General features: G+C 41.3%; 1 protein-coding gene across 3 annotated transcripts; it reads left to right on the forward strand.

The window, feature by feature from the left end:
* Window positions 1-1232: 1232 nt before the first annotated feature.
* LOC307123723 (uncharacterized protein) lies at window positions 1233-18940 on the forward strand. 3 transcript variants are annotated; one of them, XM_079812388.1, is made up of 5 exons: window positions 7145-7868; window positions 13320-13438; window positions 14224-14541; window positions 15073-15181; window positions 17388-18940. In XM_079812388.1, exons 1-5 carry the CDS (start codon window positions 7580-7582, stop codon window positions 18464-18466), a joined length of 1914 nt encoding a protein of 637 aa, XP_079668514.1. In that variant the 5' UTR covers window positions 7145-7579; the 3' UTR covers window positions 18467-18940. The 3 variants fall into 3 exon arrangements, with proteins under 3 accessions (XP_079668515.1, XP_079668516.1, XP_079668514.1); XM_079812389.1 differs by lacking the exons at window positions 7145-7868; window positions 13320-13438; window positions 14224-14541; window positions 15073-15181; window positions 17388-18940 and adding exons at window positions 1233-1917; window positions 2874-3001; window positions 3288-3396; window positions 4880-6375; XM_079812390.1 differs by lacking the exons at window positions 7145-7868; window positions 13320-13438; window positions 14224-14541 and adding exons at window positions 1507-1917; window positions 2874-3001.
* Window positions 18941-19225: the final 285 nt, after the last annotated feature.

Here is a 19225-nt window from a genome sequence, read left to right on the forward strand (position 1 = left end):
GTCTATAGTTAACCTGGTGAAATTTACATTCCCAGATTTAACCTAAATGGCTATTTTGTTGCTGGGGAGGCACCTTGCTGAGAACCATTGGCCTCCATTTAATTCAGCTTGGATAAGTATCTCTGTTATTGATCAATATATTTATATATTTATTTTACACACACAAAAAAAAGATTAGGCTATTTTAAGAACTGCTCAATGAAAAGTTCTTTGGGAGGGATGGCTGGGCAACATCGGTCCTGGAGTGCTGCTGTCCTGCAGTTTAGCTCCAACCCTATTCAAACACACACAAACAAACAAACCTATCAGTGCTTTCAGGATTACCAAGGCCAAAGCCACTGGAAGGCAAGCCTAGCTGAAAAAAGCTGTTTTTTTGTAATGGATGTCAATGGACGAGAGGCTTAACCATTGTTAAATAAAACGTTTTCGTGAGGAAATAGCATATCATTTAATGAATCGACTGCCAGTCCGCTAATCCTTAACATATTTTACGTTAAACAATACTTTTGTTGGGAACTATGTATATTTTACCTCAATAATGTGTAGCAGTATTTATTCCAAGTTAGCCGTTACGCTTTCTCCAATGTTAAAACCCCAGACCCTCTCATCTCCCCAATAATAAGACTCTCTGCCAAGGCTACAGGCAGTTGAGTTTTTATTTATTTATTTATTTATCAGGGTACGGAGCTAAACTCTGTAGGACAGACGTTGCCCATCCCTGTTCGATTGCATTGCTGTGAACCTGTCCTGTTTTCAAGTCCTGTCCTGGCCCTAATATAACAATTTTCTATCCATACAGAGTGGGCATACTTTAAATGTATTGAAATGAATGAGGAATCTTTGAGTAAACTTTGAGTATCATTTGAGTATCTCATTGCCGGGTAGAGTGGTTTTCGGTTATCAAAATATGGTCACCCTAATTTAGATAGCATAGTAACCTACAATATGGATTAATTTGAAAAATATTAAGTTATGAGTGTTTTATAAGCTTACGTTACACTGGGTCCAAAAGATTTATACAGCTTTTTATGTAGGGTTAACAAGAAACAACAGACGTTTGGCCGCGGAATCTCTCACTGTGACTTGGTGACTGGGACTATCATTCTGACAAACATCTACTTTTCTGTAGCATGGAAGAAATTCAAGCAGGTTTACAACAACTTGAAGATGAGTAAAAAAATATATAGCCTATTTTCGGGTGTACTGTCCCTTTAAAGTTGTCCCCAACCTCCGTCCGTATTTGCTTCAGAAACAGGAAGTGCCTTCCAGTCAGTCCTACACCGTAGGACGAGAGAATATTCCTAGCTGTATTAGCATCGATTCTCAGCGTATTGTTTATGTTACTATGTTTAAATGTGAGACGAATGAGAGTGCAATAAACGATAGTTAGCGTAAACAGTGACGTTAGCTTGCACAAAATATTAGCCATCGCTTAGCCTTTGCTTGCAACCGTTTGGACTACACATTTGACTAACAGTTAAACAAAAAGAAGGTTCGATAAAAAAACTGAAACGGTTGCACACCCACGATATGATATTACAGTTTGGTTGAAAGGTCAAACGAGAAGCTGGTGGATAAATTGTTGGCTTGTTTATAATCAACGGAAGTAGGGTTTTTTTGTCATCCAAATAGTCGTCATTATGTCCGAAGCCATACACTCGTTTCAGTCACAGCTGTCCGGGGTCATGGAGACCGTTTTCAAAGCTGCCATGTTTGAGATCACCCGGCTCGTGGAGGACAGTTTCGTGAAGGAAGTGTCCCGCAGTCGAGAGCAGGTGGAGAGTCTAAAGAAGAGACTGCAGTGGAGCGAGTGTAAAAGGAAAAATCAAGAGATAAGCGCCAGGAAACTGAGGTGTGCAGACTGTGACAAAGCTCGGGTGGGTAACGACGAAAGAGAAGAATTGTTACCACAACCAGGTTTGTTCACAATCACAATTCAACTCAAACTCAGTGCTGTTACTTTTTGTAATCTTCTACAAAAAGAACATGTGATTATTTTATCATCTGTAGAAACATCATATTTGATAATGAGTAAAGATTGATTTGTGTTTCCGAGCCATGATGTACTGGACACTTAAAGGGATAGTTCACCCAAAACATGTCAAATCTGTCATCATTTACTCCCTCAATTTGTTATGAATTTCTTTCTTCTGATGGACACAAAAGAAGACATTTAGAAGAATAATGGTAACCAAACCGTTATGGGGCATCGTCGACTTCCATACTATGTAAAAAAATAAAAATACAATGGAAGTCAGTGGTGCCCTACAAATATTTTGAACATTCTTCAAAATATCTTCCTTTGTGTTAGGCAGAACAAAGACATTTATACATGTTTTGGAACAACTTGAGGACAGAATTTACATTTATGGGAAAACTATCCCTTTAACCCTTGTATTAAGTAAATATGGGTACGATAGTTATGGGGGGATCAAATTGACCCTAATTTGATTCAGTACAATTGACCAAAAATCACACTCTGGAAAAAGAAATCAGGTAATAATCTTTAACATTAATACTTATTACACAATATTAAACAAGATAAACATTTGGGTCTGTGCGGCTGCCTTTATTTGACATCATAATAATCATAATATAAATTTTTTTTGCACATTCCAAAACACTTCAGTGTTGACACTTTGCAGGCTTGTTTCTGAACCTAAGTGAGTTAAAACTTCAAGAAAAATTGGTTTCCTCCGACTCATGAATTCGAGACGTGGGTCAAATTGACCCGCAACATAATATAAAGGAATGGTTTTAAGACCATCATGTCAATCCAGACCTAATGTCATTATCTTATGACACTTTAAAGACCATTAAAAGACTGTGTAATCAATGCCCTCACAGTTGCATTCACCCTTGACCACATGTAGAAAATGAACGCAGCCTCAAACAGGAGAGAGTTCCAGATGGGAACTGGGGAAGCTGTGAGTTGGAGACTGACACACTTTTGGGAAAAGAGAGATTAGAGGATCAAACCGGACCCAGTAACACAACAGAGGTGAGTAGTCGAATGGATAAACCACTTTACTAATGACCTCTAACCGTGATCAGGTGCTCGTACAGCAGTGTTTCGCAATGGCCGTGACTGAAGCCTGAAAATAGTAAGGCATTAAATTTGATGAAATTTAAAATTCACTTTATCTATTTTGTAAATGCATGTTATTATGAACAGTTCATCCGTGCATGTTACATGTAAAAAAAAAAAGACCTTGTAATTAATTAATGTCATAACTTGATCACAACTTGAACATTCTGTGCACTTTCTGTCTTTGTGCTCTCTGTAGTCTGCTGGTACAGAGGGCAGGAAACTGGACTGCGTATTGAAAGACGAGGCCCTCTATGTCACTGCCGGTAATAAGGAGCTTCAGGATGGGTGGACACTGGATACTGAAGGTGTGATTTAAAGCAATGTTCACCCAAAATCAAACATCTCTTAATCCATAATCCAAATAACCAAATCCATAAGACTTTTGTTCATCTTCAGAACACAAATTAAGCTTTTTTAATGTTTGAGAGATTAATTAATTTGAAGTGTAAGATATTTCTGTCCCTCAATTGAAAGTCTATTCACTCAAAACACTTAACGGTTCAAAACGTTCATAAAAAGATCATAAAATAAATGCATATGAATCAAGCAGTTTAACCCAAGTCTTCTGAAGAAACATGATCGCTTTATGTGATGAGCAGATTTAATTCAGGCTTTTATTCGCATAGAAACATTGGTCAGTGAACGTACATAAAGCACTTAAATTTGGTAAATGGAAGCGTGAGACGCGTGAGAACCAATGAGGTTCATTCTCGTGTGCTACACCAGCACATTTAGACTTTCACGAGAACCAATGAGGATTGTTGTATGGTCAAGTACGGTTGAGCGTCTGTTTACTATTTTTGGATGCTTTGTGTATGCTTGTTGATCAATGTTTCTATGCAAATAAAAGCCTAAATTAAATCTGTTCGTCATCTAAAGAGACATGATGACTTTATGGGCCTGTTTACACCTGGTCACCTCATGCGTTTTCTAGGGCTTGTCCGAATACCATTTTTTGAGCTTCGAAGCGTTGGTAGTAATCAACACCAAATATTCGGAGGGAGGGGCTGAACATATTCTTCACTCTGATAAAGGCAGGAGTCTGGAGAAGCCGCGCACCTTACACAGGGTTTATATGCTCCGAGAACGGACACTGCACTAGTGATACAAAACACACAGGTCTGTTGCGTCCCAGTAACAAGCTCCTATATTTCGCAGTCAATTCATTTCATTAATTTAGATTGATAATAACCGGTAATAGGCTTGCTGCGATAGTTGCCCACTGTGCACCGCACCCACCGTCGTTTCGATATTTTATAGTAGTAAAAAATCATTTAGTTCAGTTAGAGAATTAAAAACTGAATGTGCAGCGTGAGCCGAAGGAGAGTCAGATTTCATTCATCACGAGAGTGAGAAGCTGAATGATCGCGGAAGATTTTGGTTTCAAAGCGGAATGTAAAAGCGCCTATTTAAGGGAGTTTGTCATTATTACTGTTTTGTTTTTGTGTTTTTCATTTAATAATAATAACAGGCTAATGAACCCACCATTCAAGCAATCCGCAGCTGAATTGGCGCTAATTCAGGTGCTTTTTCAACTGTCAAAGTTTTGGGTGAGGAGGGACAGAAATCTCTCAGGTTTCATTAAAAATATCTTAATTTGTGTTTTGAAGATGAATGAAAGTCTTAAGGGTTTGGAACGACATGAGAGTGAGTAATTGATGACAGAATTAAAATTTTTAGGATAACTATTTCTTTAAACATCTAATAACTGCTTTAACCCTCTGATATCTGAACTGTGTTTGAAGATTAGAATGTCTTTTTTTTCTCTCTCCATGTTTGGTTTTCCAGGAGCTGAGGTGACGGATTTCTCAGCTCATGGTTACATTGAGCAAGAGTTGCAACAGATTCAGGAAGACTGGAGCTCCGGACTTGAGCAGAACGCTGACAGCGATACTTACACAAATATCGTAGCTGCTCAGGGCTTGCCATACCGAACACGTTACGATGCAGAAGAGCTAGCGAGCTACGGTGTACATGAACTAGACATGGGAGACGGACAGGGAGAAAAAACTCAAGACACATTGGGTCATGCAGTATCGGTAGCAGTTGGGACTGATCAAAAGGACCTGGACATAGCCGAGGAAGGTGGGAGACGTTATGGCCCTTCCATTAGGAGTAAGAGAGGAAACAGAGGATCTTTACCTGCACAACGCAACCCTGAGACAGAAGATGTGGATAGAGACATGCACTGTTTATTTATTAATGCAGATGGCCACTTGCAAGACACAAGTGCCCTCATGGAGGGTCGCAGTGGGATTGCAGAAGGTGCTGGACATAGAGGACACTCACTTTATGCTGGGGACACAGCTAGTGGTTCACATTATAAAGGACATGCATTGAATCACCCTCTGAAGTCTAATGTTGGACAAGCATTAAGTAACAGCAAGGATTCTGTGAAAGGCCTCCAAGCCTCCCATCGAGTCAATTCAAGTCCCGCATACACTTGTAACCAGTGTGGTAAGAAGTTCACTCAGGCATGCAACCTAAAAGTCCACCAGCGTGTCCACCAGCGGGAAGGTCTTCACTTGTGCAACCACTGTGGGAAAGGTTACACGTCCTTCAGTGACCTGCGTAAGCACCGATGCAGCCAGACCGGGGACAAACCCTACACATGCATGCTTTGTGGGAACAAATTCAGCCGACTATGGAATCTCAAGCTGCATCAACGCATTCACACGCAGGAGAAACCACACAAGTGCACTATGTGCAGTAAGAGCTTTACCCGGGCCGACATCTTGAAAGTCCACCAACGTACCCATACAGGAGAAAGACCGTACGGCTGTGTTATCTGTGGACTGAGCTTCAAACGAATGGATCGCCTCAGGTTACATCAGCGCAAACATAGTGCTGACCCGAATAACCAATGACAAAAATGTACCTTGTAGATTTGTTTTGACTTTTAAATTGTCGGAAGCCCATAAATCCTTTCATTTTAAACCTGTATTAAATCCTTTTTTCTGTGGAACATAAAAAGATATTTTGAGAATTTCTTTGTCTGCATGATCTGTATTTATTCTCCAGCATTCTGCGAAATATCGTATTTTATGTTTAGCTGAAGAAATAGTCATGCAGTTTTGAGGGTGAGTAAACGATGACAGAATATACATTTTTTAATAAGCTATGCCTTAAGTTACGTTATGGTCAATGTGGCCATCTTTGCATCTGATGAAAATATTGTATTTTCGAGGCAGAGTGTCACTTTTGTGTTCTTCTTATTCTCTATAACACTGATTTTGAAAATGTAGGTGGAGTGATTTCAGTTTATTAAAGTTTATTTTAAAACTAACGTAATATATTTTCATATACACAATCAACGGATGTCACATGCATCAGTCAGCTCTCTGCTTCAGCATTACACAGTCAAATGTCATTTTAGACATTTATTTGTTTGCCAGTAGATTCAGCTGTTTATTCCAAACACATAATAATTATGAAAAATATTCTTTGCTCTTCAGAACTCGTGTGAGGAATAATTGATAACATGCTATTGAATTATGTAGAAAAGTAATGCACATACGAGGTATTAGTGTATACCACTGTAGGCCTGGAACTACTTCGTAGCTGTGCATTTACTGAAAAATAATTGCATGCCACAGAATGTGTCAACCAATAAGAATCAAGCATTTAATGGCCCCTCTGGTATAATGTAAAGTAACTTATTGTTATGATACTAGGGGTCTAACAAGAAAAATAAAAGAATGTTAAAATATTTATAATACTGTAGAAGTAAACATATTCAGCTTTGCCTGAAGTGTTATGTTTTACATAGTTTATGTCTATGTTTATGTTATATTTTAAAGTTTTGTTAATTTTAGTAAAGGTTTTTAACTAAGTTAAACTGAATGAAAATGTTGCTATCGCAAATAGCACACACACACACACACACACACACACACACACACACACACACACACACACACACACACACACACACACACACACACACACACACACACACACACACACACACACACACACACACACACACACACACACACACACATATATAATGTTGCAAATTTAGTCCAACAAGGCCACCGTACAATCCATGACGTCACTATCAACAACACAACACTATTGTCCGTCTGCTCTTCCTGACATGCTAAATTAATCATCAAACATATTGTACTTCATACATCAACAAATCAAAATAGGTAGAATGTCAGTCAGCTGGAAACGATGCGACGAATTCATAGTCTGCTAATGGATGTAATGAGCTCGATTCTAACAGTGTGAGGATTTTATATTCGGGATTTGTATGATTTTATGATGATTGACTGGCCGCGAAAGTGTGAAGTGCAATATTTCCTGTGAATTTTGAAACTGAGATCCCAAAATGTCCATGTGTGGACTTGGTACTCAATAAGAAATAAAGTATTTGAGATAGAAATCAGCGTGGGTGGTCATTAATGTCATGATCACTGTTGTCTCTAATCATATAGCAATCAGTTAATCTATAGAAACGAGCTCGAGTAGATCAGATACAGGATGACGGACACGCTGGTCATCTCCTTCCAGACTCGGCTGTCCGCGGTCATGGAAACTATTCTCAAGACCACCATGTACGAGATCACCAGGTTAGTGGAGGAGAGCTTCCTGGAGCAGATGGATCGAGGCAAACGAGAATCGGAGGTGTTAAAACGGAGGCTGATAGTGTCGGAGGCCAAACTGAGAGAGCGGGACCGGTTTAAGAGGGTGAGGTGTGTGGACTGTGGGCGGACAGCAGTGTCCAGGAGGAGGGTAACGTTACTACACAGAGGCCCCGAGACACAGAGCAGTGAGTACAAACATATGACTTTCCAAAGGTCTTTCACCAGTTATGCAGTACTTACATGACTCAATCTGACACATAAGAATGGCCGGTATTTGGGTATGTTGACTGTTGTTAGTGTTACGTGTGTAATACTGCTTTTCCCCTATTGTGCCTGCAGGTGGCACTGTCACTTGTAATTATTAGTCGTTGTGTTCTTTAAAATATATTCAGAAGAATGTATTCCTGAATGTCGGCCGAATGTGTTGTTGAACATGGTTTAACCCCAAGTGTTTTCTACATGTTATGATAGTTAGAGAACATAAGTCAGTTTCATCCGTTTATATAAAGTGTTTATGCCATTTTCAATAATAATTTAATGAACATTCAAATTATTTTAAAAGTACAAAAGGAATTTCCTCATCATTATTTTCCACAAAAGTTTCCAGTCATATTTCAAGGTATTTCTTATATTTCATACATTGAAATACTTTTAAAGCATATTGTGGCCCTATACACGGGTTTCCTGTTTACAAACATTACAGGGTGCGTGCGCATCCTGGAGGCAGAAAGACAGATCGCTGGTCCGCTACTGCAACAACATTGAAGCTTTCCTTATTGTTTGTATATAACTGCTGACTCAATAAAACGTGATTTTAGTTGGATCTGTTTGTCTGTCTTTAATTTTGCAGTGTTGCTGTGATACATGTATGAATGATCATGTTAGGTAATATTTTTTTGGCAAACGCATGCTTCCCCCTAGGTATGTTAAACAGCAGGCACCCAGCACTGGCTCTGTTGGTACAATTAAACACGCAGCAACTCCTTGGCATTTTGACTTACAGACACGCCGCTACTAACCTACAACACGAGAGGTTTCTTCTTTCTGCCTCTCGGGTGCGTGCGCAAGCAGTGATGACGTCGCCGAGAAATCCATGTATTGGAAGTTTGCTGAGGCCCTGATTGAGAACCACAGATCTAAAGGGGTGTTTTATGGTTCCCTATTGAGAGTGGTCATTTCAACATTGCGTCAGCTTCACGCTGCAGGAACTCCTCCCCTTCTCCACTTTTCTGAAACCTTCTAGGACAACGGCGGTCAAATTAACTGGCCATTTGTCGCGATGTATGCCAATGCATGCAAATACTGACAAGCCTGTGGGCAGTATAAAATGCCAAGGAGCGACAATTGCATCAGAGTCTTCTCCTTCACGCTGCTGCCATTGTCGAAGACGCAACAGAAGAAACTTCACTCTTCACAGTGTCCGATGGCTTCATTCTGCAGGATTTGCGCAAGCCCCATTGACCTGCCGGACCCGCACAAGCACTCATTTTCCACTGCGCGGACCTGCCGGTTTGTGTCTTAAGGACTCGAAGGAATATTGCTTGTGGCCTTACAGGGACGAGGCCCACTGCCGCCAATGGTGGGCCTTACCCTCCTTCAGGACACGATGACAACTCCGCTCCAGGCCTTCGTCGAAGAACATACCTTTTCCCCCGGACGTCTATGAGCATGTGGTGAAGTCTTGGTCTGCACCCCAATTGACCTATTGGTAAGCCCTGCCCCCCTTAGTTACTGTTGCTAACTCGGACAAACAAACGGAGTTGCTATATCTTACAAGTGAAAAATGAGTGAAAACCTTATCCCAAGATGTTTTTGGACACAGAATGTGACGTAAATCCCGTCCGAATGATGGCCAAACTTTACTGATGGTTTATAAAGTTTATAATGTCCTTTTTCACTCCGAAAAATCATCGTAAGAGCAGAACAAACAAAGCATAAGAAGTGCGCATTCACGTCTCATTCACAAACTATCTCTCTCCGTTGCATTACCATTAACATACACAGCAAATTACAACAAAAACACTCATACAACTAATAGTAAACAAACATATACACAGACCGTATGCCTTTTCGAGGGTGCAGTTAATAACTGGTAAACTTTGTATCTGCAAAACAACTCCGATAAACCGTGTGCAAGCTCTTCTTTTCACTACCCGTAGACTATAATACCCATCAAAATAGGAGTCCTCCTTAGTAGGACAGATAATGTAGACTTTAAACATATCTAAAATTAAATTCATTTACATATAACCAGTTTAATATGGAGAGGCACTGAAATGAAGACCTTTGTGTTTTTGACCTACAGTGTTACATGACGTGAGAACAGTTAGTTATTTCAGTTTGTATGTTAGCAGGGACTTTAATCGCAACTTAACGAGAGTTTGACAAACAGAAAATCCTCTCAGGATCCCTGGAATCAGTGTTACAGTACCTCAGGCACGACGTTTTAGCATTTTTGTAGCATAAACACCATCAAACCGATGAGAACTTTGGATTTTCCAATGTTTCTCTATGGCGCTGACACCTAAAGATGTCCGAGTTCCGGTCCCAGCGCAACTGATACTCAACTGCTATTGGCTCATCAGCATATGAGGGGAGGGGCTTACCGATAGGTCAATTGGCGTGTGTCCATGCTCCCACTCAGTCTCTCTTCTCCCATGTGGAAGCCCACGGTTACATGCGTATGCCCCCCATCAAGGAGACCCACGCTGCGTATTTGTGCCCCTCTTCGGCCACACTCGGCATGGACCTCAGCCTGCCGTCCAAACCCTGCAGATTGACCGCCCACCTCGCCGCCGAGGCGCACACTTCCCGCCAGCGAAGTGGCATCTGCGCTGCACGCAATGGCGGTACTGCCAGTATTCCAAGCGAAGCTCCTGCAGTCCATGGACAGCGGTGGCGTCACCGCGTTGATGGCTACTAAGCACTTAGCCCAAGCCATTTGCCGGTCCATGAGCTTTATGGTGGTCCTTCACAGGCACTTATGGCTAACCCTAGCTGACCTGAAGGACACCTACCGCAAGACGCTCCTCAACGCCCTGATTACACCCTCCGGCCTCTTTGGTGATGCCATGGAGTCAGTTGTCGAAAACTTCTCTGAGGCTCAGAAGCGTGCTAAGGCGATGAGTCACCTACTGCACATTCCAGCCGCCTTCTAGATCATGCGCCTCACCCGTGAAGAGAAAGTACCTAGGCAGCCCGCTGCATCCTCTGCGGTGCCCCACCCTGAGCCGGATGTTCGCCGCAAGCAGTGAACGGCACCTGGGAAGAGGCATCACGGACCGAAGAAGATGCTGCGATGTAGGAGATAGAGATAAGAAGATAGCGGGCCGTCTCCGGCTGCCAAGCCTTTTTCCTGATGGTCCTGCAAAGAGGAGGAAAGGGCTCGCTGGAGGCTTGGCCCCCCAGCGCCATATTCTGCATCATGTCCCCTTTGTTCCTACGGGCGACAAATGCAATGTTCTCGTTTCAGTTTTTTCAATAAAAAAATCAACAAAATATATTTTTTAAAGCTTTAAAAAAAGAGCTATTTCCTCCTCTTCCTGTCGATAGCGACAACCCGTGCCTGTTATGACCTCCCTGTGTTTCCGCGGGAGATCGACAACCAGTTTGTTGTCCACAAGCCGTTTCCCTGCCAGCGTGTTTAGCCTTGCTGGGGCATAGCGCCAGTCTGCAAACATCGCCGCTGGCTATGTCAGTTTCTAGACACATGGAGAGCCATTCCAGACATCTTGCGCTGGCTGCTGGACACAATTCAACACAAGTACTCTTTAGTTAAGGCGCAGACCACCCCGTTTCAAGGGTGTGGTCCTGTCACTAGCATAACCCCAAGGTACAGCCCACAGCCTGCTCGTAAAAGGAGCGATAGAGCGAGTCCCTCCGAGCGAGCCAGCGAGCGGGTTTTATGGCTGCTATTTTGTGGTGCCCAAGAGAGATGAGGGACTCCATCCAATCCTGGACCTGAGACCCGCTTCACAAGCGCACGTTCAGGATGACGACTCTAAAGCAGATCCTGGCACAAATCCGTCCCAAGGACTGGTTCGCATCTGTGGATTTGAAGGACGCATGCTTCCATATTCAGATAGCGATGGACCACGGGCGTTTCCTGAGATTCGTTTTCGAGGGCACAGCATTACCAGTATTCAGTGCTCCTGTGCTCCTGTTCGGGCCTTATCCTCACAGAAGAGCATGTTAAACTAGAGTCAGTCGATAACAGGGCAGAAGTGGTTCTGTTTGCAACGAGTGAGAGTACGCACTGCCTGCTGTTCTTATTTTTGTCTCATTCCCCGCTTACCGCGGACGCTCTGACATTGCGTTGGTCCTGAGGTTGCGTTTGTGATCCTTGTTGCCCCGAATTGGCCGAATCAGCCTTGGTTTCTGGACCTAAGAGAGATGCTGGTGGCTCCTCCATGGCGAATTCCCCCCAGCCCCGAGCTGTGGAGCCTTCATGTGTGGCCGCTTCAGGGACCATAGAGGAAGTCAGCGCACTGCCTTCCCAAGTGCTGGACACACAGAGAGTCTTGTGCGCGCATTCCACTAAGCGTCTTTATGCTCTAAAATGGAGAGTATTTGTGAAGTGGTGCAGTGATGCTAATATCAACCCGGTGAGCTGTCCCGTGTTGGATGTTTTACGTTTCCTGCAGCACAGGTTGGATAGCGGGAGCCTGCTGTCAATGCTTAAAGGGATAGTTCACCCAAAAATTTAAATTCTGTCATCATTTACTCACCCTGAAGTTGTTCCAAACCTGTATGAGTGTCTTTGTTCTGCTGAACACAAAAGAAGATATTTAGAAGAATGTTTGTAACCAAGCAGATAGAGCAACTATTGTAGTCAATAGTTGCTCTATCTGCTTGGTTACAAACATTCTTCACTCTATCTTCTTTTGTGTTCAGCAGAACAAAGAAACTCATACAGGTTTGGAACAACTTGAGTGTGAGTAAATGATGACAGAAATTTAAATTTTTGGGTGAACTATCCCTTTAAGCCTTAAGGTCTGTGTGGCCGCTTTTGCCTCGTTTCGGGTAATCGATCAGAAGGCATGCTCTGGTGGTCAGATTTCTCTGAGGAGTGAGGAATTTTCTATTTAATAAAAAAAGTGGTTGCCTGAGTGTTGCTTATGCTACACTGACTTTTGATTTAGTGGTTTTCAAGTGTTTTTCACATATAAAAAGAAAATGACAAAAATATAATGAAATTATTTATTTCAAGAATTTCAGCAATTTTATGAGGAAAAATATTGAAATTAAATCATAGAACAGTTGTATTCACTTCATTTTTGGTTCGATTGTATTTTTAATGTTTTTAAATAAGTCACCATGAAATCAAAATGGACTATTCTTATTTTTATGGAATTTCACAGTATTTATTACAAATGATTTATTAATGTGCCCTCATAATTTTTTATCAAAATAACTTCCCCCTCCCTCATGTTTTCTCTTCTCAGATAACGTGTTTTCTTGTTCACTCGGATATACGTCACAATAGAAAAGAATATCGTAACTTTTGTTTCATGCCGACTTTGATAGATCATTACATTACATCATTATGAAATGTTTATATTCAATTGAATGAATAAACTTGGTTTAAGCCCAAAGATGTATCGGAATGACTGAATGCTCTTCTGTATGTTTTTAAGGTTTGGACCATCCACTTGTTGTAAAGCAGGAAAATGCTTCTGACAGTAGCTGGAGGTGCAGTCCCAAAGGAAACACAAATCAGGAGAAGCTTTTAACAACTCTGGAAACTCTGGAAAATGTGTGTATGATATTGTTTTAATGGTAGTATGTAGTGGCAGAGAAGAAAAAAAGTATTTGGACAGTTTTTGGTTGCCAAAGGGCATCTAAGTGAACTTGAGGGGAACTGATATCTTACACTGGCGGTCCAAAGTTTGGAATTATTACGATTTTTTTAAAATGTTTTTGAAATGATTTTCTTCTGCTCACCATGGGTGATAAAAAATAAAAAATATTTTTTTGTGTGGAAACAATGATACCAACATTTGTGGTAAGATATAAAAAAGAGAGAGAAATTAATACTCAATAAAGTTGCATTAAATTGATCAAAAGTAAGAGTAAAGACATTTATAATGTTACAAAAGATTTGATGATGATTTGACAAATGCTTGATGATAATAAAAAATGTTTCTTAAAGACCAAATTTGCTAATTAGAATGATTTCTAGGATCACTGAAGACTGGAGTAATGATGCTGAAAATTCTGCTTTGTCTTTTTATATTTCAATATTGTGAAATTATTACATTTCACAATATTACTGTTTTTACTATATTTCATCATATTAATGCAGCCTTGCTGAGCATAATTCAATTAAATCTTAATTATTCCAAACTTTTGACCACCAGAGTACGCCCTATAAAATTGTAATGAACTCTGAGAAGCATTTGTTTGCACATGCCATTTGGTTTAATATCATGTAATGCAATAAAATTCATACATTTTAAGTGTCCAAATACTGCAGTTTGCTAAGATGGTTACTATCGTTTTTGAGCGGTTTCTTATTCATGTGGATTTTGTCCATGACAGGCTGTTCAAGTGGGTGAGCAGCATAAACCTGGAGGAGAAGTGAAAGCTTTTCTAGTAATACACTCTCAAATACACAAACAAAAAGATCCTCAGAGCAGTGTGGAAGAGACCAATGGATTCCGCAATACAGATTCTGACCATAAACCAGGTGGAACGTCCTGCACTGAAATACCTGGGGATGAGAATGAGGTCAGACACAGAAACCCCCCAAAATGTTTTGACCCTACAAAACCTTACCTTTCAGCACGGTCGTCTGTTTCACAGCCAGAACCAGTCAGGACCTCAGTATCTTCAGAGTCTCCGGGTTTGAGACCGCAGGTAAGCAGCATAGACTCAGGGCCCGTTAAACAGGAAGTTATAGTGATGCTGTGAGTTGGAGACTTGACACACTTTTAGCAAAAGAGTGATTAGAAGATCAAACCAGACCCAGTAACACAACAAAGGTGAGCAGTTGAATAGATGAATAACTTTACTGATGACCTCTAACCTTGATCATTTGCTCGTACAGCAGTGTTTCACAATGGCTGTGTCTGAAACCTAAAATATACTGCTGTGAAGGTAGTAAGGCATTTAATTCTTAATTAAAATGTCATAACTTGATCTTCCGGTGAAATGACCGACTTCTCTCTGGTGACGTATGCTGGACTTCTCCAATAATTTAGTCTGCTTAAACCCCGCCCCTTTCTTACAGTTGACTGCATTCAGATCTGGCCCAATCCAATCATCAACTGATGATAGAATCCCCCAGTTTTTTTTCTTTTTCGCTAATTGAAGAAAATATCTGTCACTACTTCTGTTTCATTACAACTTTATCATTCTGTGCACTTTCTGTCTTTGTGCTCTCTGTAGTCTGCTGGTACAGAGGACAGGAAACTGGACTGCGTATTGAAAGACGAGGCCCTCTATGTCACTGCCGGTCATAAGGAGCTTCAGGATGGGTGGACACTGGATACTGAAGGTGTGATTTAAATCAATGTTCACCCAAAAATAAAAATTCTGTCATTTCTAATGTCTTTCATTCATCTTTAGAACACAAATGAAGATATTTTTAATGAGGTCTGAGAGATTTCTGTCCCTCCATTGAAAGTCTATTCACTCAAATCCCTTGACAATTAAAAAAGTTCATAAAGAGATCATAAAATAAATGCATTTTAACCTTCTGAAGTCTTCTGAAGAAACATGATCATTTTATGTGATGAACAGATTTAATTCAGGCTTTTATGTAAGAGATAATATACAACCAGTCGGTTGTTATCGCAAAATAAACCCAGACAGGATGATCAGGTTTTGCATCATCTTGAAGCGGTTTATTCTGCGATAACAGCCGGCTGGATGTATATTATCCTGCTTATTACATGCCTACTTGCCACATAAGTACATAATTCTAGTCTAAATATTTTATTAGCTCACTAAACGCAAACTTCCACAAAGAAAAACAATAGGTTACTGTTCATAACCCTGGTTCTCTGAAACATCGAATGGAGAGAACCATTTATGGGAAGGGCATCTGTAGCTGACCTCTGCTGAAGCATCCAATTGCACCAAGTTTGGCAAGGGACTGCCCCTTACCAAAGTGCATAAAGCACCTGCGCGTTACCTTTCCTCAGTGAGCATATTTGCTTCTCATGCAGCAAGCGGGGCAAGCTTGGTGGATCTCTCCACTCTTATGTTTCAGAGAACCAGGGTTACGAACAGTAACCTATTGTTCTCTTTCATCATCTTGAGTTTGAGATCCATCTATGGAAGAGATGTGGACAGCTCCCCGGTTGACCAATACACCCACAGCGAGGCCCTGAAATGCACACCCAGGACAGAATGAGCTATCGGGGTCCTGGTGATATCGAGCCGGTAGTATCTGACAAACGTATGGGGAGTGGCCCAGTAGCACATTTGTCAAGCAAGGAAACTTCCTTAAACAGACCCCAAGAGGCAGCCATACCCTCAGTGAAGTGTGCTCTGATCCTGAGAAAGGAGGTTCAAGGTGTAAACGCTGGGAAGCATTTTGGCATAAAGGCTGGGTCTGGCCTGTGAAAAACCTTATCTCCGCTGAGAGAGAATTTAGAGCACGAGGAATGAACAGAGTGCATGTAAATCACTGACACGCTTGGCTAATGCCAAGGCCAGGAACAGAGATGTCTTGAAAGACAGAAGCTTAAGGAAAACATTTCCCATGGGGCTCAAAAGGCTGCTGAGACAAAGGTCCCACTCTGGAACCACTATTCTAGTGATTGGAAGAGAATGGCAAAGCACAATTCATAAATCTATGAATAAAGGAGGTGTTGCCCCACCGATAGCTGTTATGTAGACCTTAATAATAGAGAAAGATTTTCCACCATCCATAAGGTCTTGCAGAAAACACAAAATATCAGAAACTGAGAAACTGATGTGATATCAGATGGCGCCCTTCACACCACTCCTCACACATGCCACTTACAGTCATAAACGGACCTGTAGTAAAGTTAGTTCATGTGGGAAGAAGGAGACATTTAAAAGACTTTAATAAAATAAATCAACAAAATAAAATTATCGGCGGCAGCCCCTCACGGACGACTGCCGCCCATGTACAAAACAAACATAAACAAAACACAACATAAAATTCCAGGCCTGGCCCTCTCTCATCCTCCACTGATGTCGCTCCCCCTTATCTGTCTCCGGGCTCCCTCCCTCCTCCCATGTCCCTCGCCAACCTCGCCACATACCCCCCAACACCCCTCATAGGCCGGGGAGTACCCCACGACTACGCCTACTCCCCACTACTGGCCACTTGGGGAGCGCCAGGCAATGGCTACAGTTTTCTGGAAAATCAATAGCCTCTTTGGCGCGATTAAGGCCCATACACACCACACAGTAAGGATGGGAATCCCCAGGAATCAAGTATTCCACAGAGTTGTGTAATAATCACATATAAACTTTGATCAGCGAACGCACATGGAGCACATTTGACAATATTCACAAGAACCAAATATCTTAATTTGTGTTTAGAAGATGAACGGAAGTCTTACGGGTTTGGAACAACATGAGAGTGAGTAATTGATGTCAGAATTTTCATTTTTGCGAGAACTTTTTCTTTAACCATCTAGTAACTGCTTTAACCCTCTGATATCTGACTGTGTTTGAAGATTAGAATGTCTTTTTTTTTTCTCTCTCCATGTTTGGTTTTCCAGGAGCTGAGGTGACGGATTTCTCAGCTCACGGTTACATTGAGCAAGAGCTGCAACAGATTCAGGAAGACTGGAGCTCCGGACTTGAGCAGAACGCTGACAGTGATACTTACACAAATATCGTAGCTGTTCAGGGCTTGCCATACCGAACACGTTACGATGCAGAAGAGCTAGCGAGCTACGGTGTACATGAACTAGACATGGGAGACGGACAGGGAGAAAAAACTCAAGACACATTGGGTCATGCAGTATCGGTAGCAGTTGGGACTGATCAAAAGGACCTGGACATAGCCGAGGAAGGTGGGAGACGTTATGGCCCTTCCATTAGGAGTAAGAGAGGAAACAGAGGATCTTTACCTGCACAACGCAACCCTGAGACAGAAGATGTGGATAGAGACATGCACTGTTTATTTATTAATGCAGATGGCCACTTGCAAGACACGAGTGCCCTCATGGAGGGTCGCAGTGGGATTGCAGAAGGTGCTGGACATAGAGGACACTCACTTTATGCTGGGGACACAGCTAGTGGTTCACATTATAAAGGACATGCATTGAATCACCCTCTGAAGTCTAATGTTGGACAAGCATTAGGTGACCGCAAGGATTCTGTGAAAGGCTACCAAGCCTCCCATCAAGTCATTTCAAGTCCCGCATACACTTGTAACCAGTGTGGTAAGAAGTTCACTCAGGCATGCAACCTAAAACTCCACCAGCGTGTCCACCAGCGGGAAGGTCTTCACTTGTGCAACCACTGTGGGAAAGGTTACACGTCCTTCAGTGACCTGCGTAAGCACCGATGCAGCCAGACCGGGGACAAACCCTACACATGCATGCTTTGTGGGAACAAATTCAGCCGACTATGGAATCTCAAGCTGCATCAACGCATTCACACGCAGGAGAAACCACACAAGTGCACTATGTGCAGTAAGAGCTTTACCCGGGCCGACATCTTGAAAGTCCACCAACGTACCCATACAGGAGAAAGACCGTACGGCTGTGTTATCTATGGACTGAGCTTCAAACGAATGCACCATCTCAGGTCACATCAGCGCAAACATAGTGCTGACCTGAATAATCAATGATTAAAATATGCACCTTGCAACCTTGTTTCGACATTTAAAATGTTGAAAGGCCATACAGCCTGACTGGACTTGTTTCCCATAAAACGTTACACTGTTACTGTATTAGAACCTCCCATTGTAGTCTTTTTTTTTTTTTTTTTTTGAAAGGGATAGTTCACCCAAAAATGAATATTCTGTCATTTTCCCACCTTTATGTCATTTAAAACCTGTGTGACTTTCACTGTGGAACATAAGAATTGTGTTTTTTTTTTCTTCAAAATATCTTTTGTGTTTAGCAAAAGAAATAAAGCCATGCCGTTTTTAGGGTGATTAAACGATGTCGTTTAAGTTACATTATGGTTAATGTGACTATTTTTGCATATTTTGTGCAGAGTGTCACTTTTTAATGCTCTTTAGAATCGTATTGTCTACAACACTATTTTGGATTTCAGTTTATTAAAGTTTATTTTAATACATTTATTTAATGTATTTTCTAATACACAGTGTGTCACATGCTATATCAGTCCATTTCCAGCTCTCTGCTTCAGCATTACACAGTCAAATGTAATTTTAATAATAATAATAATAATTTTTAATGTAATTTTAGTCTCTTCAATAATAATTATGAAAAATATTCTTGGCTCTTCAGAACACATGTGACTAATGATTGACAACAGGCTAGTAAATTATGGAAAAATGTAGAAAAGCAATGCACATACGAGGTTAATGTGGTCAACAGACTTAGAACTACTTGAAAGCTGTGCATTTACTGACAAAAAT

The sequence above is a fragment of the Gobio gobio genome (genome assembly GCF_949357685.1).
Source record: "Gobio gobio genome assembly, chromosome: 3".
In the NCBI taxonomy this organism is placed as follows: Eukaryota; Metazoa; Chordata; class Actinopteri; order Cypriniformes; family Gobionidae; genus Gobio; species Gobio gobio.